Source organism: Ovis aries, chromosome 13 (genome assembly GCF_016772045.2).
Source record: "Ovis aries strain OAR_USU_Benz2616 breed Rambouillet chromosome 13, ARS-UI_Ramb_v3.0, whole genome shotgun sequence".
Classification (NCBI taxonomy): domain Eukaryota; kingdom Metazoa; phylum Chordata; class Mammalia; order Artiodactyla; family Bovidae; genus Ovis; species Ovis aries.
In genome coordinates, this window is record NC_056066.1 from 75,729,488 (window position 1) to 75,754,560 (window position 25,073).

The 25,073-nt window shown below is 49.5% G+C and overlaps 1 protein-coding gene across 3 annotated transcripts in view; it reads left to right on the top strand.

Moving 5' to 3' along the window:
• Nucleotides 1–23,831, top strand: part of EYA2 (EYA transcriptional coactivator and phosphatase 2) — a 259,545-nt gene extending 235,714 nt beyond the window's left edge. For all 3 annotated transcript variants that reach the window (XM_060397087.1, XM_027977274.2, XM_042230227.1), the window contains 6 exons: nucleotides 452–510; nucleotides 5,943–6,103; nucleotides 8,772–8,886; nucleotides 10,118–10,239; nucleotides 12,390–12,490; nucleotides 23,064–23,831. In XM_060397087.1, coding sequence (XP_060253070.1) covers nucleotides 452–510; nucleotides 5,943–6,103; nucleotides 8,772–8,886; nucleotides 10,118–10,239; nucleotides 12,390–12,490; nucleotides 23,064–23,144 — 639 coding nt within the window. In that variant the 3' untranslated portion in view covers nucleotides 23,145–23,831. The remainder of the gene's footprint in view (nucleotides 1–451; nucleotides 511–5,942; nucleotides 6,104–8,771; nucleotides 8,887–10,117; nucleotides 10,240–12,389; nucleotides 12,491–23,063) is intronic.
• The last annotated feature ends 1,242 nt before the right edge of the window (nucleotides 23,832–25,073 follow it).

Consider the following 25,073-nt stretch of genomic DNA (forward strand, 5'->3'; position numbering starts at 1 on the left):
CAGATGAAAGCAGTGAGCCCTCCACACAGAGGAAGCACCTTGAACAAAGCAAAGGCTTCCACTGTATGGCCATGGCGACCATAGGTCCTAGTGTGCCTGGGGACAGAGGGAGATTGCATTGGTCCTATTTTGTGCCTGTCCTCCCAGTATATTACTAATAGCAGCCCCCTTTACACTGCAAAACTGTCAGGGTGTACATGATAAATTAGAGAGTCATCACCACCCCTTATAGCCAAGCAGCTCCTTCATAAGGAAACCAAAGGCAGAAGAGGATGAGACTTACCCAAGGTTATCCAACATTTAGTAGCAAAGTCTGGGCTAGAATTCAGGACTCCTGACTCCCAGTCCAATGCTCCTTCATCCTCCAGCTTATGAAATCAGCTCTCAAAGGCTGCATCAGCTTCACCAGTCACATATCTCCCTTTTTCTCTTCTTGCCAAATTCTCCGTAGGATTGTGACCAGATCCACGTGGACGATGTCTCATCTGATGACAATGGGCAAGATTTAAGGTAGGAATTCAGGGAGTCAAAAATGCCCCTTCTGATTATGAACCAAGCTCACCTATCACTGGGACACAGAGAGGAGGCTGGTTATCAGGGCCAGGGTGTGCCTGCCACCACCATAACTGGGACTCATTTCTCTGAACTCAAAAAGCACAATCGTGCCCCCGACCCTGCAGCTTCTTCCGCATCATCTCCAATTACTGGGGCTGAGCTTTCCACAAATTCCCTGTAACTCTGCTTCTGCTGATCTCTTTGTGGGTCTCTTTTCCCCCTGCTTACCAAAGTAATGCATGCATGGGGGCACGGGTTCAGTCCCTGGTCAGGGAACTAAGATCCTGCAAGCTGCATGTACATGGCAAAAAATAGAGCATTAAAATATTATAAAAACAGAATAAATGCATGCATATTGTAAAAACTGTCATACACCACTGCTAAGCTTGCCTCCCAGAATCACTACCATCAAGAGTTTAGTACACCTTTTCCCAAGGATTGACTGCACTCATTATGTATATATTATTTGATATAAGATCAACAGTCAATACTCAAAATATTTCTTGAATTAATAAATGGCATGTTGGTTTTCTAGGAAAATCACTCCTAGGACATGAATTCCAGAAATAAGGTCCCCAACTGCTCAAAATGAGAACAGCTTTCTGAAGAATGTGGCTGAGGAATGTTCCAAGCCTGCCCATTATAAAAACAGAACCCTTGTTAATCTGTGCTTATCAAAATGATCACTATTCAGCACTTCTCGGCCCATCAAAAGTATTGTGAGACCAAAACGATATTTTGCTTGTGGGCCGTTTGTGGTAATTTCGCTTAACATTGGCTTCTGAGGTGTGTCTTCCAACTTACTCCAAAAAAAGAAATCAAAGTATCTGTTACTGAGCCCTGCAAGTCTTTTCAAAGCCCAGCTCAATTAGAAGTGATTGGTGGGCATCGCCTGCTTCGCTTTAATTAGCCATTCAGAAAATCCTCTGCAGTCAGGCCTGGCCAGGACCAGCCAGGCTCCAGGGCCCGCCAGGACTGCTCAATTTATGGAGTAAATAAATCCCAGATCAAGGCTAATTGTGTCCTTTCCATGAAGTCATCCCTGGGAACCACCCTCCCTTTCAAAGCAATAAGCGACCAGTGTTCCGTTTTATCCTTTCTGCTGTAGTGGCTGGCTTGAATCGAAAGCAGTGCCCTCTGAACCCCGACTCGAGCTGAGCTGTTGGTACCTCACTTCAAGAATCCACAATCCAAGGGTGCTTTTTGCCTCTAGGAGCCAAATTCCCCATGTGTTCATTCGGGAAATATCTGTTAAGGACCTACTGTGTGCTAGGCATCAAATGCCCCTCCCCCCTTTTTTCTCAGTTAATAGTAAAAACTGAGACTGCCCTGGTGGACCAATGGTTAAGACTCTCTGCTTCCAAGGCAGGGGTCACAGGTTTGATCCCTGGTCAGGGAACTAAGACCCTACGTGCCACAAAGGTGGCTGAAATATAATTAATTAAAAGAAAAACACCGTAAAAAGCAACAGTGGTATCGTCCGTATCTTGCACCATGCCCTGTTCCAGATGCTTCGCGTGGCTTACCTCTTTGCACCTTCACAGCAATTAGGAAAAAGTGGCTCTTATCATCCTCATTTTATACTGGGGAACAGGAGGTACAGAGAGGTTAAGTAACTTGCCCAGTCTGACACAGCTGGTAAGTTGGGGAGGAAGGATTCATGGACACCCTGCCCTGCCCTCCGCCTCTTGGCAGAACATCCAGCCATCTCCCCAGGGTGTCCTCTGAGTTTTGAGTCAGTGTTTTTCAAGAAGAAATCCTCTAGCCTTTCTGCACTACCCAGGGAGGAGATACTGGTGGCTACAGATCCCAGAGCTGACACCTGTCTCTCCCGGAGGCTCTCGGGTTAACCCGCCCACCGCTGCTCTGTGTAGCACAGACTCTCCTCCAAGCCGTCCCTGCAATACCAAGGGAGCTTCGCCAGCGGGTCCGATGCGGTGGATACTGGTCCGGGAAGCCCTGCACATGCGCGGCACCATCTCCCGTGAGTACCCAGGAGGTTGTGCCGGAGCTCTGCTTCTGCAGGGATCCAGAAGAGTTTGAAAAAGAAGAACAAGCCGCTTTTGAAAAGGACGAATGTTAGGGTGCATGGATGCCCCAGCACCCAAGTTCACTGCCACTCAACCAAGGTCACAGATGGGTCTAAAGTCACACGGACGCCCTCTGTGTCTGCCCAGCGGCTCCTCATTGGAGACTGCGGTGCTCAGACCACTGGATGGGAAGTGGTCTGAAGCTGTTCTTCCACAGACTTTTAAAAGAAAAAGGAAAAGAAGTTGATAGAAATTAAATGAAAAAACAAAATTCTCTAGCAAGATGAGAACCTTGACAGTAGAGAGGACGGAGCATGTGGCAATTTAAAGCGTGGGCTCTTGGGGCATATGATTCTCCTTAGTAACAACATTTGTATTTCAAACCTTATGAACATCCCCTCTTATAATTTGTCTTCCTAGGGACATGGTCTTTGTATTGCAATTTATCAAATCCACTGACTTTCATAAAAAATACATATTTTCCCAACATATGTAAAAACAATTATAGTTGAATATCACTCATCAGGCTATTCATATCAGTGGTTTTAAATACTACAAAATGTGAAACTTAAATTTCAGTAAAAAGTGTCTTAATATTTTTTTATAAAATATTGTGAAATATCCAAAATATTTTCCCTTACTGTGTCAATTGAAAAACTCTTATAAAATTTCCTTTACTTGATAAAACTAATGAGTTAAAAAATTTTTTAAATCCAGAGTAAGAGACCTTATATACACAAGCTATGTAATGATTTCCACTTAACATTAGACTTAGTGGTGGTCACTCAGATAAGAAGTAACCTTGTATTTATCCAGACACCCAATAAAGCAAAATTCTCAGGTGGAAAAAGAAAAAGTGTCAGTTCTACAAAAGAGGAGCCCTGATGGGATAAAGTCACATAGCCCCCTTTTTCCTCAGGTTAAGAATATGCTCGCAAAGTGCCCAGCACAGTGAGTAATCCTTACTAAATGGCTCTCTGTCCCTTTGATTAGATGTCGTCTGCTCCCTTTTACTAGTTGGGCATATTTTATTTCTCTTTCGCCCCTGATCACCGCCACCCAAGGGAGGGTCTGAGAAAAAAGCGACAGCAACACCTCTGTGTAACAAACCCAGCGGCATCTTTCTGGGAAAGAGGAAGGACTGCATAATTTCCCCTTCCAGCCCTCAGGAGAGCTGGTCCCAGCTTGTGCAGAACTTCTGGGGCCAGCATCCACTGCGCCAGACCCGCTGGGGAGCCTCCCTTGCGGTTCAGGGATGGTGGGGAGGAGAGTCTGTGCTACACAGAGCAGGGTGGGCAGGTTAACCTGAGAGCCTCTGGGAGACACAGGTGTCAGATCTGGGACCAGAGTCATGCAAACAAGTTGTTAGAACTGCCACATCTTATCTCCATGCAGAAAACATTTTTTTAGTAATCTTCTCAATATCTCAGAAGTTACTATATTAAATACCACATTATCAAGCTAGTGCTCGAATAAGTTAATTACACACAATCTGTATTTTTGTTTTTGTTTTTTTGGTCATGCTACACAGCTTAGGAGATCTTAGTTCCCTGACCAGGGATTGAACCCATACCCTCAGCAATGAAAGCATGGAATCCTAACCACTGGGCCACCAGGGAATTCCTCATCTTTTTAAATCTGAGTAATTCAGTAAAGAGCAGAGCAGAGACTGTGATCACCCCTATTCGAATCTACCATCTCCAACTCACCACTTGCTGATATTATGACTTACTTGCTTCCAATCTTGTACACACTCACAAATGTCTGTGAAAAATGACCCAGGTGAATGTGTGTGCATGTGTGTGTGTGTGTGTGTGTTTATGGCCATATGGGCAAGAATTTGTCTGAAGAACAGCTTCTGTCAGCCTGTTGGTATCTCTGGGATTGTCCATCCGGCCTCCTCTGGAGAGAATCCCAGCATCTGCAGCTGAGCCCTTTCGCGTTAAGAGGACCCCGGTCAGTGTCCTCCTGGGCCGCCTGCCCCAGTGGTGAAATTAGCTTTCAAATTTGAGGCATCAGCAAAGCATCTCTGTGGCTCCTGTATGGGTTTTGTCTTCACCAGTTCGATATTCAGGCTGAGCCCCACGCACAGGAGAGAATGACCCAGCACTTCCCATTTCCAAATTCCCTTTTCTCTGTCGCAGCACCTGCGTTGAACTGGGGATACCTAAGGTACAATTCCCCAGTGTTGTTTCACTCCTAGTGCATCGTATCTCCACCCTCAAACCCATCACAGACAATCCAGAAACAACAAAATAATAGGAAGAGATAAACGTCAGCCAGCCACCCCCCACCCCCGCCATTGAGAGGCCCTGGTACCACGCTGAACTGCTCCCCACGCCACACCCAGGCTTTTTCTCTCTGAAGAGACCTTCACTTTGGAAGTTTTTGGTCTGCACATTGCCTTGTGACGTCCCGTGATTTTGCAGACCTGCACCAGGCTTCCAGTGGAGGGAAAGAAAATGATGTTCCGTGAGAGCTGGGGTTTTCCCTCCCACGCTCTAGCTGCTGTAGGTGACGAATCGCCCACAATTCCTCCTTCTGGTTCCCAGCTGCCACTCCTGTCATTAACTTCCTGTGATGCTCTGACACATCCCCAGGGCATTATTCGTGCTGACGGAGGGTTCTGTCTGCAAAGTACCAGCAGTCGACTCTGCCTGTTTTTTTCATTTTTGGCTTCAGCATTGTGCACAGTTGGGGCAAGCAGGGGCTCCTCCTCGCAGAGCGCAGGCTTCTCGTTGAGGTGGCTTCTCCTGTTGCGGAGCACAGGCTCTACACTGCGGGCTCAGTAGCTGTGGCCTGGGGGGCTTATCTGCTCTATAGCACGTGGGATCTTCTGGGACCAGGGATTGAACCTGTGTCCCCCGCACTGGCAAGTGAATTCCCAACCACTGGACCACCAGAGACATCTGACTCGGCCTAATTTAAAAGATAAAATTAGCATGGGGAATGCCTATGGAAAGATACAGAGACACTCACAGCAGAGGAAGAAAGGGTTAGCCGCCAGGCCTTTCGAGGCATGTGAGGCAGGGCAGATTTGGGGATCAAAGTGCTGTCCTTGGCTTGGCCACTGCATGCAGGGAACAGAATGACTGCCCCTCAAAAAAAGAAGACAGAAATGTTTTTGATACCAGAAGGAAAGAGAATGGATGCCGACTTGGCACGAGCTCAGGATGCCACCGTTGTTTGGGAAGTTAATGAAAGCCCGGATGCTGCTTCTCCCTGAATGCAGATACTCAGAGCATCCTCCCACGTTTGGGGACACAGCCAGACCTAAGCCCACCCACAGGTCTCCTGGTGAGAAGCTCCAACCTCCCCACAGTAACGCTGTCTCTTCTCCCTCTGCTGCCTCCCCAGCACCTACAACTTCTCCGCCGACGGCTTCCACAGTTCGGCCCCGGGAGCCAACCTGTGCCTGGGCTCGGGCGTGCACGGCGGCGTGGACTGGATGAGGAAGCTGGCCTTCCGCTACCGGCGGGTGAAGGAGATGTACAACACCTACAAGAACAACGTCGGCGGTGAGCGGGCAGGGAAGTGGGGGAGGGGAGGGGGCAGGGGGGAAGGGGGGGGGGGGGGGGGGGGGGGGGGGGGGGGGAGGGGGGCCCGCCCACGGCGCTCAGAGGGTCTGCCTGCCTGGGCCCGGGGCGCACCCCCGGACCAAAGGGAACTCATCAAGAGTGGACGCTGTCACTCACACCCCACCTGTGCGGCGCCAGGCTCCGAGAGGCCCGCAGACCCTAGCTCACCCAGGGTGGCCCTCGTGGCGGCCTCTGGAGAGCACTAGGACCTCGTCACCCCCACTTTGGGTCTGGGGAGGCTGAGGAAGAGATGACATGTCCTGCCCGTGCACGATCACGCCTCCGGCCCCGCTGCGGTTCTCCACCTCTGGTCCTCGGACCAGCAGCATGAGGGTTACCAGGAGGCTCCTTGGAAATGCAGATTCTCTGGCCTCCACCTCAGACCTATCAGATCAGCAGCTCTGGGGTGGGCCTGGCCCTTTGCATCTTGTCTGGCCCTCCAGGTGATTCTGATGCTTGTTGAAAGCTTGAGGGCCACAGGCTTCAGCCCTCACTACTCAGACTGTGGCCCCTGGAGCAGCCACATGAGCATCACCTGGGAGCTGGTGGGAAATGTAGATGCCCAGGCCCCTCCCTAAGGCAACTGAGTCAGATCTGTGTCTTTAACAAGATTCCCAGGTGATTCGTGAAAACACTGGTTCGCAAGCTTGGCTCATATTGGAACCCCCTGAGGAATTTCCCCTTCTGCTTTCCTTGGCCTGGCTGCCGCTTGGCTTTGGGACTTACTGAGTTCCCTGCATGATTCTCCTGTGCAGCCAAGTCGTGAAAGCCACCAGCTTCAGTGGCAGGAGAGCATTGGTTTATCACAAGAAACCTGGAAGGGGCTGGAGGCAGGGTGGGTTCACCAGTGATCGGGCCCTTGATCACTATTTCTGGAATTCTCTAGGCCTTTGACTCTGAACAGTTGAGGCTGCTTCTTCCCTGGGAGGCACATGGGGATGTTTTTGATTATCACGACGTCTCTAACCAGCTACTAGCCGCTAAAGGGAATTAAATTTGAGTAGGCGGATAATAGAATCTGCCATCTACACCTTGACCCCATTCCCGGAAAGAATAGAGTCCCAGGAAGAATTCAGGGTCTCCAACTGGACAGAATCCACTTCTCGTCCCAGCGCTGCCACTTTCTAACTCTCTGAGCCTTAGTTTCTTAAGTCTGTGCAATGGGGATAAAAATAATCCTGCTTCCCTAGTGACTGAAAGGTTTGTTGTTGATGCATACAAAAGGCGGGACTCTGTGCCTGGAATGCAGCAGGCACTCAGTAAACAGTAGCATTTATTACTAGTTCTTTTCAGTTTCGTTTGAGAGTCTTAGATTCTTCTCTGTCTGCTTTCTGCGGGTAGAGCATCAGTTCTTCAGGACAGATTTTCTGCCTTGTCTGAGGCTGCAGTCCTGACAACAGCGAATGTTTATTGAGCATTTCCTCCATGCTAGCCTCTGTTATGAAGGCTTTTTTGCTCTTCACAACACCTCTGTAATGTAGCAGCTTTCTTTTAAATAATTTTTCTATTGATTTACTTTGGCCTGTGCCGGGTCTTCATTGCTGCACGGGCTTTTTCTCTAGTTGCAGAGAGCAGGGGGCAGCTCTCGCGTTGTGATGCAAGGGATTCTCGTGGCAGTGGCTTCTTGCAGAGCACCGGCTCTAGAGCGCAGGCTCAGTAGTTGCGCGCCCCCCCCCCCCCCCCCCCCACCCAGGCTCTAGAGCGCAGGCTCAGTAGTTGTGGCGCACGGGCTTAGTTGCCTCGTGGCAGGTGGAATCTTCCCAGATCACGGATCGAACCTGTGTCTTCCACGCTGGTAGATGGATTCTTCACACCAGGGAAGCCAGGTATCAGTTTTTATCACACATGTTGTATGAAGGTGGAAACTGCGGTCAGAGAGTCTCACAGCCCAGGCGGCAGAGCCAGTCCTGGGCCGGTGACTTCACCTCTGTCCACACTTCATGGCCTCTCACATCCAAGCCTGTCAGCTGCAGGAGGGAAGCAGAGAGCTTTGGGGTCGGCCCTGCCTGCTCACCCATCTCTGCACGCAGATGGAAGAAAGCGGGTGTGCTTGGATTAGAGGCGACATAGACGGAGTCAGCCAACAGAGGCCCTCGGGTCGTCATCCAAACTAAGCCCCAGGAAATGCCCAGGGCTTCTGTTGGGCTGTTCTGCTTTCCCATCAGCTCAGGGGAAATTATCTGATGTATCAACAGGCAAGGAGCTGGCGGCTGGCAGAACACCGCTGCCCAGCCCCTTCCTGCTGCCCCGCCCCCAGCTATTTCTGCATCACAGAACCAGCCCAGTGAGGGCTGCAGCCGCCAGCCCGGGGGTCACCATAGATGGCAGCATCCTAAGAGTTTCAGTAAGTGTGTCTGGAAAAGAGCAAGATACAGGATGTAAAGAGAAAATGCTTAATAAGTCAGCATCTGGGAGGCAGTGAATGATCAATCCATCCACTGAGCCTATCAGTCAATCTCAAAATAAAATTTAGCTCACTGGATTGAAGTTGACCTTGGGTGTCACCTGACCTGCAACCTCAAAGTACAGTAGCTAGACTCCCTTTCCATCAGCCTACTACCCCAGACCTCTAAAATGATAACTATATGTTTTTTGGTTTTGTCCACAGGCTTGATAGGAGCTCCCAAAAGAGAGACCTGGCTGCAGCTCAGAGCCGAGCTGGAAGCTCTGACCGACCTCTGGCTGACCCACTCTCTGAAGGCACTAAACCTCATCAATTCCCGGTAGGTGGGAGTCCCCGTGTCTCTTTGTGCCACTGAACTTTCTCCCATTTGAGGCTGGTGGCCCCTTCACTTCCACACTGGGACAATTGAGCTCTCCAAATTCTCCCTGGCACACTTTCCAGCCATTTGATAAAGCTGGGATGTACCAGGCACCATGGACACCGTGTCCCATAGAGGAGCAGATAGCTGCAGAGACTCAAGCAGGGGCCAGCAGAGCTAAAGACTTTTGTCCGTAGATCTGTCTTTTCCCATCCGCTCTTGCCCACAACACCCTGCAGCCACAACATCGCCCTGTGAAAACCATTTTATAGGATGCCACAGTTTACCTGGTGGGCCCTTAGTGAGGTCAGGGGAGTCCAGTTTCATTCTGCTGCTACTGCTAAGTCACTTCAGTCGTGTCCGACTCTGTGTGACCCCATAGACGGCAGCCCACCAGGCTCCCCCATCCCTGGGATTCTCCAGGCAAGAACCCTGGAGTGGGTTGCCATTTCCTTCTCCAATGCATGAAAGTGAAAAGTGAAAGGGAAGTCACTCAGTCGTGTCCGACTCCTAGCGACCCCATGGACCGCAGCCTACGAGGCTCCTCCATCCATGGGATTTTCCAGGCAAGAGTACTGGAGTGGGGTGCCATCGCCTTCTCCGAGTTTCATTCTAGGCCTCCTAATAAATTGCCTCTTGCTCTTAAAAAAAAAATCACCTGCAGCAGAGAACTAATTACTCTGTACCAACATCAGAATTCTTGTGACCCAACATATGGTTACAAAATGGCAGCCCATGAGCTGAATCCACCCTACTGATGCATTTTGTCTGATACACATTTGGCCCCAAAGACAGGGAAGGTTAATCCATAACTGCAGGTTTTGAGGATGTCAGGTGTCAGAACTCGCACGTGCTTTCCAGTCCTTACGCCAGGCCTCACGTCTCTGCTCTCCTGCACTTGTTCCGTGCCACTCAGGCACATTTCCAGTAGGTCCCTGCAGCTGTTTTAGTGACCCTTGCAATAAACATTTGCTTTGTGAATAGAAGTATTATACTTGTATTCAATTGTAATGTGTCAGGAGGCTTAAAAGAGAAGAATGGCTGGAGGATCCTGGAGCTCCATCCACCCTCACCTGAAGATGACTTAGCCAGAGCCTCCAAACCACACCAGCATTCCCACTGACTCCAGGCTCAGCTGCAAAACTCCTTGCGCTATCCTCGAGTTCTGACCCACAGTCTTCTTTGTCCTCAGGCCCAACTGTGTCAACGTGCTGGTCACCACCACTCAACTAATTCCTGCCCTGGCTAAAGTCCTGCTGTACGGATTGGGCTCTGTGTTTCCTATTGAGAACATCTACAGTGCAACCAAGACAGGTAGGGGAGCCTAGACCTACAGCGGGGAGGGTAAGGTCAACTTTGCCTGCTGGGATGAGAGGCTTAATGACACCAGGGAAGTTAAAGAATTTGTCCAGAAGCATGACGAAATTCCCCAGACCACCCTCATAACCCACTGGGATTAACCTCTGCTTCTAGAGAAATTGCTTAGTTTTGCAGTTTTCCAAAGTATATTAGTAAGATATGCACAAAGCTGCTATTAACAAATACTCGCAAATACAAGGGTTTAATTACCTTAGTGCATGTGTGTGCGCGAAGTCGCTTTAGTCGTGTCTGACTCTTTGCAACCCTGTGGACCACAGCCGGCCAGGCTCTTCTGTCCGTGGGATTCTCCAGGCAAGAATACTGGAGTGGGTTGCCGTGCCCTCCTCCAGGGGATCTTCCTGACCCAGGGATCGAACCCGCATCTCTTTCATCTCCTGCATTGGCAGGCGGGTTTGATCCCTGGGCGGGTTCTTTACCAGTAGCCCCACCTTTGGGAAGACCCTAATTACATTAGGGCCAAAGCTAATTTCTCTCAGATGTCGACCAGACCAGAGGCGAGTGATCCAGGCTGATGGGGTGATTCTGTTCATACTCACCCAGGAAGCCAGGTTCTTCCCATTTTTCCCATCATCATCCCTTCTAATTTTACTCTCATGTATATGGTCAAATCAGAATCTGCCATATTGTTATTCTAGCTTATGGGAAGGGAGAAAAGAGGAAGGGGAAGGGGTGATACACCTCCAGTATTCTAAAAATAACACTGGGGGTGGGGTTTACATCTACTCACCTGTTGGCCTAGCTTAGTCACGTGGCCACAGCTAGTTGCCAGGGAATCTGGGAAATGTAGTCCATAGCTAAATGACCCATAGCTAAGCCCCGGTAAAACTCAGGAAATTCTATTACTAAGGAAGAAGAGGAAAACATTTCCCACCCCAGGATGGTACATGAGGCAGTTTTATTTTAGGTAGTACATTAAATAACCTAACCTTGAACCACACAGAAGACTGTCGATTTTTTTAATGCTCTTTCAAGAAGAGTGTCTCAATTTAGTGTTATCCTGTTTCAACAACTCTTTCATATTTGCTAATCCCCCTTATTAACAGATAAAACACCTTAGGCTCAGAGCTTTCATCAGATAAGAGAATTCAGTAACTAGAAATGAACAGCAGCATTTGTCATCAGGACAAGTAATACTGGTTTTTCTGGGGTAGGGGTAGAGGGCACTGTGTCTTGATTTGTGTGTGTGTGTGTGTGTGTGTATCACCTAAAAATGTATAATAATACAAAATCTAGTTAAGATGTTTTTGATGAGACATTTTTACCTGTGTTTTTTTTTTCTGGAGAAGAAATCAATATATAATATATACTTTGGAAGCATTTCCTTAGGACAGAGCCTTTACTAACATTCTAGACCAGAGATGGCACTGGATGTCCTTCAGTGCTCAGGGCGGCAAAGAAATTAGCCAGCCCTAAACGTCAGGAGCACCAAGGCTGAGAAACGCTGATAGAGGTGAAGTGCTCAGCAGGCGCCAGCAGAGAGTCACAGCTGTCACTATTAGCACGCTTCTCGTTATGATGGTAGTTCCTAAACTTGCCGACCAGGTCAGGATGAGCTAAGATCTGAATTCAGTGTGCCAGGATTGATGCTACTACCTGGCCCCCTGGGACGAAGGAAAACATGACAAGAACATCTACACAAAGCAAGAGAAAAACAAACGGGAATCGCACGAGCGCCACTCTGGCACCGGGCTGCCCACCCTCGGACACGTGAAGCCCGACGCTTCCGCTTCCTAACCCTGGGACCCTGGGCAGGTCGCCTCACCTCTCGGGGCTTCACGTCTAACTTGTAAAACGGGTCCATCGCTCTTACACCAGACAGCTGCACAGACATCAGAGTGTGTTTCAAACCCCTGTTCTGCCTTTCTGCTGGGTCCCCGTGGACCAGCCTCTTAACCACTCTGGGCCTCTGGCTTGTCATCCCGTCGCCTGGGGACAGGGACACCTCCAGGTTTGCTCGAGGATGAAATGATTCATCCCAGGTCCTTAGGAAGACGGCTGCACGAAGTAAGCTCTTAATTAGCGGTGATTATTCACTGCAGCCCCGGGTCCTCACCGAGCATCCTCCTTTCCTTCTGTGCATGCAGGGAAGGAGAGCTGCTTCGAGAGGATAATGCAGAGGTTCGGCAGAAAGGCCGTCTACATCGTGATCGGCGATGGTGTGGAAGAGGAGCAGGGAGCCAAAAAGGTACTTCCTCCACGCAGCTCTCAGGGCGCTTCCCCCTCCTCTGTTGAGCCTGTCTCCTTTCCAGGCTCCTTGGTCGCAGGTCCACGCCCACTCAGAAACCGCAGAAGCATCCTGAGTCACTTCCTTCTGCAAACCCCCCTCCGTGCCTTTGGCTGCCGCCCCTGGTGGCCTTGCGTTGTTTCTGGGACAACTGCTCAGGAGCCCAGAGACCCTCCGTCAGGGCAGGCTGGTGGGGGAGCTGGTGCACGTGTGTGTGTTTTATTTAATACTCACTGATCATATGTTCCAGGAACCCTTCCCAGTTAATAAAGACAGCATTAAGCTAATGAAAAAGAAAATCCCGCTTTTGTGATCTCAGGCCCATGAGGAGACAGGCAGAGGGGTTCTGGTGGCCGCAGCTCTGTTCTTGGAAAAGAAACAGCTGCTAAAGTCCGGGGTCTGGACCTGTCAACAGCATCCCAGAGAGCCTGCCACCCCCCCACCCAGAGGCCTGGAAAGTGGATTGTTAATGTCACAGAGCTTAATTTGGGGGACCTGGCTTCCCCCTTCCTGCCTCAGAAACAGATTCTAAGGAAATGCAAAAATGTTTAGGGTCTCAGCGGATGAAACCCACAAGAAGATGGAAGGTCCTGAGACAGGGGCTCGGAAGAGGGGAAGCTTAGTAGGCTTTGCATATACCGGTCCAGCCTCCTGGAAGGCTCCTCCCTTTTCCTTCCTTGCTCCTCCCCTTGCTCTTCCAGACTCGTCCTTTTCCAGCCTCAGCCTCCCTCCAGAGGAGGCTTTCCCTCCCAGCTCCCACTCCCACCTTCCAGCTCAGTGAGGCCTGCCTGCACTTCCCTCCCCCAGCTCTCCATATTCCTCCTCCAAGGCCTTATCCCCTCTAGTCATTAGCTGAGCACCTACTGTGTGCCAGCCTCTCTTGCAGGCGCTATGCCTGGGCAGTGAGCAGAACACACAGGTCATCTCACCCCTCACTCAGCTCACAGCCTGGGAACAAGCAGTCAGCACCTTAAGTGTAACAAACATGTCAGATGATCGCCAGAGCTTGGGAGGAGAGCGAAGTGGGGAGTGGAGAACAGAGGCGGTGCTAGGGGTGGGCAGGCTGGGAGTGTATGTGGTGATCAAGGCCGGCCTGGCTGCGAGGTGACGGCCGAGCAGATGTGGGAGGAGAGGAAGTAAGCCAAGTGAGCATCCCTTAGTTCAGTCGCTCAGTCATGTCCGACTCTTTGCGACCCCATGGACTGCAGCACACCAGGCCTCCCTATCCATCACCAGCTCCCGGAGTTTACTCAGACTCATGTCCAGCGAGTCAGTGACACCATCCAACCACCTCTTCCTCTGTCATCCCCTGAAGTCCTCCCGCCTTCAATCTTTAAAGCATCAGGGTCTTTTCTAATGAGTCCATTCTTTGCATCAGGTGGCCAGAGTATTGGAGTTTCAGTTTCAGCATCAGTCCTTCCAATGAATATTCAGGACTGATCTCCTTCAGGATGGACTGGTTGGATCTCCTTGCAGTCCAAGGGACTCTCCGGAGTCTTTTCCAACACCACAGTTCAAAAGTAACTTTTCCCTCTGATGCAGTGAGCATCAGAGTGAGGGAATTTCAGGAGAGGAACCAAGGAGTTCAAAGGTCCGAAGGCTGGAGTTTCCTGCAGAGAGCCTCAGGGATGCACCAAGCAAAGGGCAGGGTGGGTCAGGGAGGTGTGGTCATGGAGGTGCCTTGGGCCTTCAGAGGGACTTCAGTTTTTACTCTGAGTACCTCTTTTTAAAGCAGATTTCTTTAACTTTAAAAATGAACTGACTTTGAGGGCCTTCTTTACGTGGCTGTCCTTACCACTGGCCCTCCCAGTGGCTAAGACGCCACACTCCCAATGCAGGGACCCAGGTTTGATCCCTGGTCAGGGAAGTGAGATCCACACACCACACAGCACGGCTTACATTTGATTTAGAGGAGAAAATATTAATCATAGCTATCAGGGTGACCATGAAAAAAGCAGAGCACCGAAGAATTGATGCTTTTGAACTGTGGTGTCAGAGAAGACTCCTGAGAGTCCCTTGGACTGCAAGGAGATCCAAACAGTCTATCCTAAAGGAGATCAGTCCTAGGTGTTCATTGGAAGGACTGATGTTGAAGCTGAAACTCCAATACTTTGGCCACCTGATGTAAAGAGCTGACTCATTGGAAAAGACCCTGATGCTGGGAAAGATTGAAGGCAGGAGAAGGGGACGACAGAGGATGAGATGGTTGGATGGCATCACCGACTCAATGTATATGTGTTGAAGCAAGCTCTGGGAGTTGGTGATGGACAGGGAAGCCTGGCATGCTGCAGTCCATAGGGTCACAAAGAGTCGGACACAACTGAGCAAGTGAGCTCACTGATATGGATGATATATCAGGACATGACCAAAACAGTGGTGTGAACCTCATGAATTATCACATGAATCCAGGACCAGTGTGCCAGGTCAAGAGCTGGTCTCTGGTGAACCTACCTGAACCCCACTGCTGGGGTGGGAGGGGGAGTCTAGAGCCCCTTTTCCAAGTTCAGACCTAACTGAGAAGAACTTCTGCCCAAGCATGTGACAGCGATCAAAATAAACTTTAACTTTGATAGAAGCAGATTGAGAACCTGCTTAGGCCCCTGGTTGTGGACACCTCCCTACCTGCCCTCTGGTTCTCACCTAGAGAATGACAAGGAAGTCCATGAAGCAGTCGCTGCTGTTTACTGGCCTTCTCTTGTCAAGGGGTGTTTCTTAGGGCAGTGTAGCAGATGTTTTCAAACGTCTTCAAATGAGTCAGCTCTTCGCATCAGGTGGCCAAAGTACTGGAGTTTCAGCTTCAACGTCAGTCCTTCCAATGAATATTCAGGACTGATCTCCTTTAGGATGGACTGGTTGGATCTCCTTGCAGTCCATGGGACTCTCAGGAGTCTTCTCCAACACCACAGTTGCATCAATTCTTCGGCACTCAGCTTTCCTTATAGTCCAACTCTCACATCCATACATGACTACTGGGAAAACCATAGCCTTGACTAGATGGACCTTTGTTGGCAAAGTAATGTCTGTGCTTTTTAATATGCTGTCTAGGTTGGTCATAACTTTCCTTCCAAGGAGTAAGCATCTCATTTGAAAAGACCCTGATGTTGGGAAAGATTGAAGGCAGAAGGAGAAGGGGACGACAGAGGATGAGATGAGTGGATGGCATCACCGACTCAATGGACATGAGTTTGAGTAAACTCCGGGAGTTGGTGATGGACAGGGAGGCCTGGTGTGCTGCAGTCCATGGGGTCACAAAGAGTCAGACTAGACTGAGCGACTGAACTGACTGAGCAGATGTTTTGAAATGATCATTTACTATCCTGAAATGAAATACTAATGGATAATAAAACTCCCTTAAAACCAAAATGGCCTGCCCCAGAAATTTTTTAAAAAAGAAAAAAAAAAAACCATAGTGTCCTGGAGATCAACATCCAGTGATACAGAGAGAAATAAGGGCAGGGCCTCCCTGGTGGTCCAGGGGTTAAGACTTTGCCTTCCAGTGCAAGAGGGCGCAGGTTCTATCCACAGGGGGCTAAGATCCCACATGTCTCAAGACCGAAACATAAAGCAGCAGCAGTATGGTAACAGATTCAATAAAGAGTTTAAAAATGGTCCACATCAAAAGAAATGTTTTTAAGAAATAAGGGCTAAAGTAAAAATAAAAATTGAAAAAAAAAAGAAATAAGGGAAAGTCACTTGTACTCAAGGATTCCTCAGGTGGCGATAGTGGTAAAGAATCCACCTGCTAATGCAGGAGGCATGAGAGACACGAGGTCGATCCCTAGGTCAGGAAGGTCCCCTGGAGGAGGGCACGGCAACCCATTCTGGTATTCTTGCCTGGAGAATCCCATGCACAGAGGAGCCTGGCGGGCTACAGTGTATAGGGTCGTAAAGAGCTGGACACGACTGAGCACATGTATTTATACTCACAATAACGTGTGCTCCAGTAGGGAAACGTTTGAGCACAGAGCCTTGCACCCAGAAGTGCTGCCACTGAGGATGCAGCCCAGCAAATGCAGGGGGACACGCGTGCACAGCCTCGGCCACTCATAAAGCCATCGAGCTGCTGCAGCCATCACGTGATTGCTCCAAACCGCAGGGCAACCCATGGTTAGGCTCGGAGTAAACCAGAATACAGCCTTCCCCAGTTCACACAGTAATTGCAGCCCTGGAAAATGTTTATTAAAAGCATGTGAAAGGTACTCTATTTATGTGACAAAGTGGAGTTAAGGGTCTCCACTCCGGTTATTATGAATGGGTTTGTACTTAAATATCTGGCAGAACATTTGAAAATCATTCAAGTCTAAGGTGTGTGGGATGAAGCAGGCACCTGCCCCACGTGTAGTGCCCCCCAGTCGTGACAACAGTCAAAACTCACACAGTCACTCCTAGGGGGCAGCCTGCTGCTTTGAGAACTGCCAGTCTAGGGTTGCCCTCCCTTAGAGAGCCAGGAGGAGGGGGAGCTGACAGAGATGCCTCTTGATAAACTAAAGGAGTCCTTTTTTTTTTTTTCTTTTGAGATCTTAGTTCTCCAGCCAGGGATCAAACCCACGCCCCCTGCAGTGGAAGCGCAGTCTTAACCCCTGGACCTCCAGGGGAGTCCTGGAGGTGCCTCTTTCAACTCTGTGTCCCAGGCGCCTCCCTCGCCTCACCCTACAGCCACCTGGCTCTCACAGAAACAGGTGGCCAGGGGAGCGTATTTTGCCCTAAATCCCAGCTCTGCCATTGTTGGCTGTGTGGCCTTCAGCCAGTGGCAGCCCTCTCTGAGCTGCCTTTTTAATCCATCACACCTGCAGAGAACAGACACCAAGGGGGCCAGCAGAGGAACCGTGCAGAGTTAGCCCTCAATAGCCCAAAGCGGATACGGTTACTACTCCCTGGGGCTGCAGGAGAAAGCTAAATCCATCTTCAGAAATTCAGAGGAGGGTCTCTCTCCAGGGGAGCCAGCAGAGAAAATAGGAGTCCGAATTTGCACATAACAAAGGGGGAAGATGGAATGAGCAAAGAATCTAATTCAAAGTAAGCAAAGAAGAGGGGGTTTCCCTGGTGGCTCAGTGGTAAAGAATCTACCTGCCAGTGCAGGAAACGCAGGTTTGATCCCTGGTCCGGGAGGATCCCACACGCCATGGAGCAACTGAGCCTGTGCATCAAAACTGTTGAGGCCATGTCCTAGCGCGGGAGCCTTACCTACTGAGTCCACTTGCCCTGAGTCTGTGGTCGACAACAATAGAAGCTGCTGCAATGAGAAGCCTGAACTCCACACCTGAAGAGTGGCCCCTGCCCCCTTCAGCTAGAGAGAAGCCGTCATGGCAATGAAGACCCGACGTGGCCAAAGATAAATAAATTTTAAAAAACAAGGCAAAGAAGTTTATAAAAGAAAACAGGAGAAGTCTGACAAATAGAAGACACAAAGTAAACTGATGTCAAAAAAGCCAAATGTCATCACAATAAATGGGAATGAAGCACAAAGTCAGTGACTTTCTGACAGTTAAAAAAAACAAAAATGCTGGCTGAATGTGAAAGATTCCTAATATAGAGAACAGTTGAAAAATACAGAAAAGGTGTTCATATGTATACTAACAATGAAAGCCAGTGCAGCTATATGGATATCAAGCAAATGGATCTTAAGGTGAAAATCATTACTAAAAAATTAGAAATATAAAAGTATTCATTTGAGCTAAACTTCAGTTGCTCAGTCATGTCTGACTCTTTGCGACCCCATGAACCGCAGCACGCCAGGCCTCCCTGTCCATCACCAACTCCTGGAGTTCACTCAAACTCATGTCCATTGAGTTGGTGATGCCATCCAGCCATCTCATCCTCTGTCGTCCCCTTCTCCTCCTGCCCCCGATCCCTCCCAACATCAGGGTCTTTTCCAATGAGTCAACTCTTCGCATGAGGTGGCCAAAGTATTGGAGTTTCAGCTTTAGCATCAGTCCTTCCAATGAACACCCAGGACTGATCTCCTTTAGGATGGACTGGTTGGACCTCCTTGCAGTCCAAGGGACTCTCAGGAGTCTTCTCCAACACCACAGTTCAAAAGCATCAATTCTTCGGCACTCAGCCTTCTTCACAGTCCAACTCTCACATCCATACAACTTGCAAGTACCTAATAAAATAGCTTGGGCTTCCCTGGTGGCTCAGAGGGTAAAGTGTCTGCCTGCAATGTGGGAGACCAGGGTTCAAATCCCGGAAGGAAATGGCAAGCTACTCCACTACTCTTCCCTGGAAAATTCCACGGATGGAGGAGCCTGCTAAGCTAATGTCCATGGGACTGCACAGAGTCGCACACGACTGAGCAACTTCGCAATAAAAGAGCTTAAATAAGAAAAAAAAAAAAACAAAATCTGCCCACGTAACAAAAACTCACCCCAGTGTCTCGTTTGGGCAAAGTCCACAGGAGCAAGTGTGTCACTGAATCCAGGCCGAGGGAGTGGGTGAGGTAGTCCCCAGCGGGGCCAGGTTTTGTTCAGTGGCGTTTGCGACACCAGAGATGCCGGCCGGCAGCTTCAACAGCGGAAAGCCGTCTCTTTCTCCCGTTCGCTGTCCACAGGGCGGGGGCGGCACCGGGGGCCCAGGCCCCTTCCGTCTCGTTGCTCTGCCAGTCCCAGAACTTCTCTTACCACACAGTCCACGACAGCTTCTCTCCCCCTCCACGTCTGCACTCCCCGCACCAGGAAAATCAAGGGGAGAGGCGAGGGGAGGACTTCCCGGCCCTTTAAGAGCACAACGGGTGCAGGTGACATCACGGCTGCTCAAATCCTATTGGCCAGACTTTTGAGTCAGGAAGTCACACCTTGCCACAGAGTGAGCTGGAAGATGTGGCCTGATTCTCAGCCACTCCTGCCTAGCAAGGAAAGAAACAAAGGAAGAAAGCAAGGCAGGAACATTTTCTGAGAGAGAAGGGGAGAGTGAATGTAGGGAGCCAGCCAGCAGTCTCCATCACAGCCAGCAGATGGCGGGGCTGTAACTCATCCCAGCCTTCAGTTCAGTTCAATTGCTCAGTCGTGTCTAACTCTGCGACCCCATGGACTGCAGCACGCCAGGCCTCCCTGTCCATCACCAACTCCCGGAGTTTACTCAAACCCATGTCCATTGCTTCAGTGATGCCATCCAACCATCTCATCCTCTGTCGTCCCCTTTTCCTCCTGCCTTCAATCTTTCCCAGCCTCAGGGTCTTTTCCAATGAGTCTGCATGAGGTGGCCGAAGTATTGGAATTTCAGCTTTAGCATCAGCCCTTCCAATGAATATTCAGGACTGATCTCCTTTAGGATGGACTGGTTGGATCTCCTTGTAGTCCAAGGGACTCTCAAGAGTCTTCTCCAACACCACAGTTCAAAAACCATCAATTCTTTGGCGCTCAGCTTTCTTCACAGTCCAACTCTCATACCCATACATGACCACTGGAAAAACCATAGCTTTGACCAGACAGACCTTTGTTGGTAATGTCTCTGCTTTTTAATATGCTGTCCAGGTTGGTTACCCACTACTCTTTATTACTGATGTCATCATTTTATTTAATCCTCCAAGCCCCTCCCCTCACAAAGTGGGTACCATCCCACTTCATTTTATAGAGGACATGTTTGAGACTCAGAGAGGTTAATTAATTTACTTAAGGTCACAAGCTGGCACATGTAAACTGCTATGTATTTTGTGCCAAACACCTGGTAGGAAGGAGGTGGACTTAGGAGTTTCAAACACTGTCGTTCCGCACCCCCAAGCTGGTCAGAAGAGAGTGGAGTCCACCAAAGAAGACTAGGGCACACCACCCCCATACGCCAAGCTCCCCTGAAAATTCCCACCAGTGTCTGAAGCAGCAGCCCCAGCCCGTTAATGAGCAGCTCTGTGCGCCAGCAGCTCTCCTGGCCTGATGGATGGGCCTCATTAGCCCAGGCCGCTGGACACCTGAGCAGTGTGAAATACAGCGACAGGACAGGGGGCTTCAGCTGTTTCAGCTGACAGTGTTGTTAATGTCTCCATTTTAGTGGGTCATTTGTCTCCACCTCTCCACAAGTGATAAATCCACCCGGGCTCTGCAGCCACCAGGCCTGCGAGGGAGGCTGCTGAGACAGTCTCTTCCCCTTGGCTCATTTCCTCCCAGAAAAATAAATTACATTGTTTAAGGAGGGACTGGATTGGCCAGGCAGCCACCAACATCCATCTTTGCAGAGAATGAAAGGCTCAGCCAGGCTGAAGGGAGGAGGATGGGGAAGCTGAAAGGCATTAACGAGATGGCATCTGTTGCCCACGATGGATCATTTTTTGCTTTCTTTGGGCAAAAGAGAAAAGGATGTGTCCATTGAGAACTTTGCTGTGAGAAACTCTCCTTCCCTCTTCTTCTCCCTCCCTTCCTTTTTTTCTTTCATTCCACGAATATTCAGTGCCCACTGTGGGCCAAGAGGCAAGAGCAGTGAATAGGACTTTCCAAGCTCAGACCCTCCTCAGGGCTTTTGCGCTTGCTGTGTCTTCAGCCTTGACTACTTTCCTCCAATATTTGCATGGCCCCTGCCTTCCCATTCTCTGGGGCCTACTTAAATGTCACCCCTCCAGAGACGCCTGCCCTGACCCAGCTATCAAAAGTGCAGAGCCTCCAGAGGCAAGAAAGGGTTTATTGTGCTCCTGGAACCAAAAGGACACTTGTATAGTTTCTACCCTGTGGGCAAAAAACCTCACAAGGCAGCAGATGTACCACGGAACTGGGGGCATTCATATATGTTCATCAAGCATCCCCTGTTCACTCAGTAAATAACTGAAGGTCACTGACTGTCTTGAGGAGGCTCAGTATCTTTTAGCTGTAATGAAGACTTAAACACCTGCTCACCTAACAAGATTAGAAGTAGGTGTACCCTAGGTTGTTTCAGTAGGTCCAAAAATTCGCCAAGTATCCCTTTCCATCATTTTGCTCTACCTTTCTAATCATCTTTGGCTTTTTTCATTTCTGCTGTGTTGCCTCATGATCTCAAAATCACTGCCACAGCTCCAGACATCACGTACTAACATGCCAGCATTCAAATGAAAAGGAAAAGTAAGGAGAAAAGAGTTTTGGGGTGCTTCTCTCTAACCATGAGGAAAATCTTTCCCAGACGCCCCCAGCCAACTTCCTCCTTGGCTTCGGTGGCTCACAAGTCAAGAGGGATACAGGACAAATCGCTGACAAACTGGGTCTGGGTTGTCATAGCTCATTTATATAATCATAATTCACCCCTTACTTATCTCTCTGGCATAGTGCTGCCAAATTCAGGGTTCTGGAAGCAGGAAGGAGGAGGATGGCTGTCGGACAGGCATCAGCTTTAGTCAGTGGTTACATTTTCTGGTGATGAACATGCAGTCAAGTTTTTTTCTCTGGAGTCAGACAGAATCTCCGTGTGCTTCAGTCCCCTCACTTGTAAAACAAGATAGACATGGTATACAGCAAGTGTTATCCCCATTTTTCAGACAAGCAGCAGAGTAAATCACTTAAGGTCACCCAGCTAACGAAGGTAGAACAGAGCTTTGACAAGGACAATCTTAAACATTTAACCTTCACACTATGGAAGTATTTCACAGATTTCTCCTTTCCCATGACTGATTTCTTTCCGTAACCAACACAGCACTTCTTTTACGCCAGTTACTTCTGCCGTATCTGCATGCTGCCTGTCCTGTTATCTACTTCGTGTTTCCCTTTCAGTCAGCGCACTTATGTTTAAAATGAAAAACCTCACTGCATGACAGTAACACAGAGCAAGCATCACCTGCTGTAAAGAAAAGATAAAAACCGTCTCTGGGACCAGCCCTGTCTGTTCACGTGGAAATTAGTGAGTGTCAGGGAGGGGTTGAAGACGCTATAGCATCTGGCCAAGACTTTCTATCTGAAGTATCGTGATGGAGAACACGTTTTTAAGACGGAATTGCTTTCCTGCTGTGTGATTTGATGCCATGTCTGTACACCACTTCCCTGGTGGCTCAGACGGTAAAGAGTCTGCCGCAGTGCAGGAGACTCAGGTTTGATCCTTGGGTCGTGAAGATCCCCTGGAAAAGGGAATGGCAACCCACTCCAGTATTCTTACCTGGGGAATTCCATGGACAGAGGAGCCTGACAGGCTATAGTCCATGGAGTCGCAGAGTCAGACACAGCTGAATGACCATCACTTTCGGCACATCAAGACCACAGCGGCGGTCCCAACGGAGGGGAAAGGGGTCAGCCAGTCCACACGTCAGACAGTGCAGGATAAGGTGTCAGAAGGGGACTCCCCTGGTAGTCCAGGGATTAAACTCCACACTCCCAGTACAGGGGGCACAGGTTCCATCGCTGTTGGGGAAAAGATTTCCCCAGGACATTGGGCAAAGCCAATAAATAAATAAATAACAGGCTCCAAAGAAGTAGAAAGGATGACCAGACCGGTGGGTACTGATCACATCGGCGGGAGGCTGGGGGTCCACCATGGTGTGTTGATTTGGTGACTTCTCCTAAGGCTCTCACCACAGGCATGGGGCCCAGCGGGGCTGCAGGAGGTGCCAGTAGAGCCGTAACCATGTGTCTGCGATTCTGTGTTCCAGCACAACATGCCTTTCTGGAGGATATCCTGCCACGCGGACCTGGAGGCGCTGAGGCACGCCCTGGAGCTGGAGTATTTATAGCAGCACCCGCAGCCTCGCCACCTGCCGTCAGAGATGCAGCCCACCAGCCCAGGCCCCCGGCTTTCCCCGCAGCCCCCGCCAGATGCTGGACACCAGGCAGGGTCCCTCCAGCCAAGAGGTGTCCAGTGACCACTTCAGAAGTTGTCCTTTCAGTGCCAACGCGGGTCCTGAGAAACAGGGCACCCAGCAGTGGCTTTGGAATATTTAACTTTGGGGAAGAGGGGTGGCTCAGAGTCCAGACTGTTCGGCAAGACTCACAGAACAAAAGCAAGGAATTGCTGATTCGGGGGAGGGCCGGTGATGAGAAGGGAACAGGCTTTTTTTTTTTTTTTTCCACTTTAATTTATGGACTAATCTCATTACTCCGCTATTATGCTCTTGTACCTGTGTTGGTTTTCTTAGCTGTTGGTGTTTTTGTTTTCTCAGCTGGCATGTTTGGCGGTGCACAGTTCTAATTGAAGCCTCTCTGCTCCGAGTCGTGCTTTGGGGGGACTAGTGAAGGAGGCGATTCGGGGCTGTGGGGAAGACTGTTGCTTATTTTGTTTTTAAGAACCTAACCTGACATCATGTGGACGGTGCGCGTGCCTTATACCGCCATCTTGTTTTCTGGGAAGAGGGGACCCTGGGGAGGAGGTGGTATTTTGCGACGGAAAGAGGCATTAAATAAAACCACGTTTACATTTTGAAGTGGGGTAGGGTGTCACTACTTGATGACCACGTTTGCGGCTTCTGAATATGTTGGTCTTTTCCTCTTTCGTTGCAGAAGTATAAAATCCAACTCAAATTGGCTTAAGCCAAAAACAAAGCGTCTCCAGGAACTTTAGTCCATATATGTCTTCAGGCATAGCTGGATCCTATAGTGGAGATGGGAAAACGACCTGATGATTGGAGTTTCAGAGCTAGAATCTGATACACAGAAAGCCATCACCAACAGTGAGATGGGCTCTGACTCCCTAGAGGCAGGTGCTGTTTGTTTCCTCTCCATTTCCCCCAAAAGCAAGCATGGGTCCTGGTGGTCAAGTGACTTTCTCCTGGGTGGTTTTACTTCTCAGGCAGGCTCTTCCCTGTTGTGGCAAAAATGGCTCCAAGAATCTTTCAGCAAAACCACACCAGTAGAAAGAGCTGCTTCTGCCTTGAGGTTCCAACAAGAGCCCCAGGATTGTGTCTCATTGGCCAAACCTGAGTCATGAGCTACCCATGGAGCTGGATTTAGGGTAAAACCTCTCACGAGCAGAAAGTTGGAGAGAGCTGGTTCCCTAAAGAAGGAATCAGTGAGCTACTACTAAAAGAATTTGGGGGGTGCTATGGAAGTAGAACTAATCTCCTTGCCAATGGTAGGAGTTTGTTTTCCAGGGGATGAACCGAGGATTCGGTGTAAGAAACAGGAAGAGACATCCAGAGGAGTTGCAAGGGCATCTTGAGCTCAGTTGCTGCCCACAGAGTTCCCAGCAGAGCCTGGATCCATTTGCTTGGATGCTAAGCCTAAGTATAAGCTCCTCCCTCTATTCATGTGGGTGAAATCCAGGGTCTTCAATTGGCTGGCATCCATGTCAGTGGAGATGGGAAAACGACCTGATGACTGGAGTCCCAGAGCTGGAACCTGATACGTAGGAAGCCATCACCAACAATGAGATAGACTCCTCTAGGCGCTGAGCTCCCTGGGGGCAGGTGCTGTTTGTTTCATCTCTGTTTCCCCCAAAATCAAGCATGGAATGATGTTCTTGGAATCAATCCACAGAGTGGATGCTAACACTAATTGGAATCCCATTATAGATGAGGTTCCTATATCAAACCGACACAGCATATTAAAAAGCAGAGACATTATTTGTCCGCCTAGTCAAAGCTGTGGTTTTCCCAGTGGTCATGTATGGACATGAGAGTTGGACCATAAAGAAAGCCGAGCGCCAAAGAATTGACACCTTTGAACTG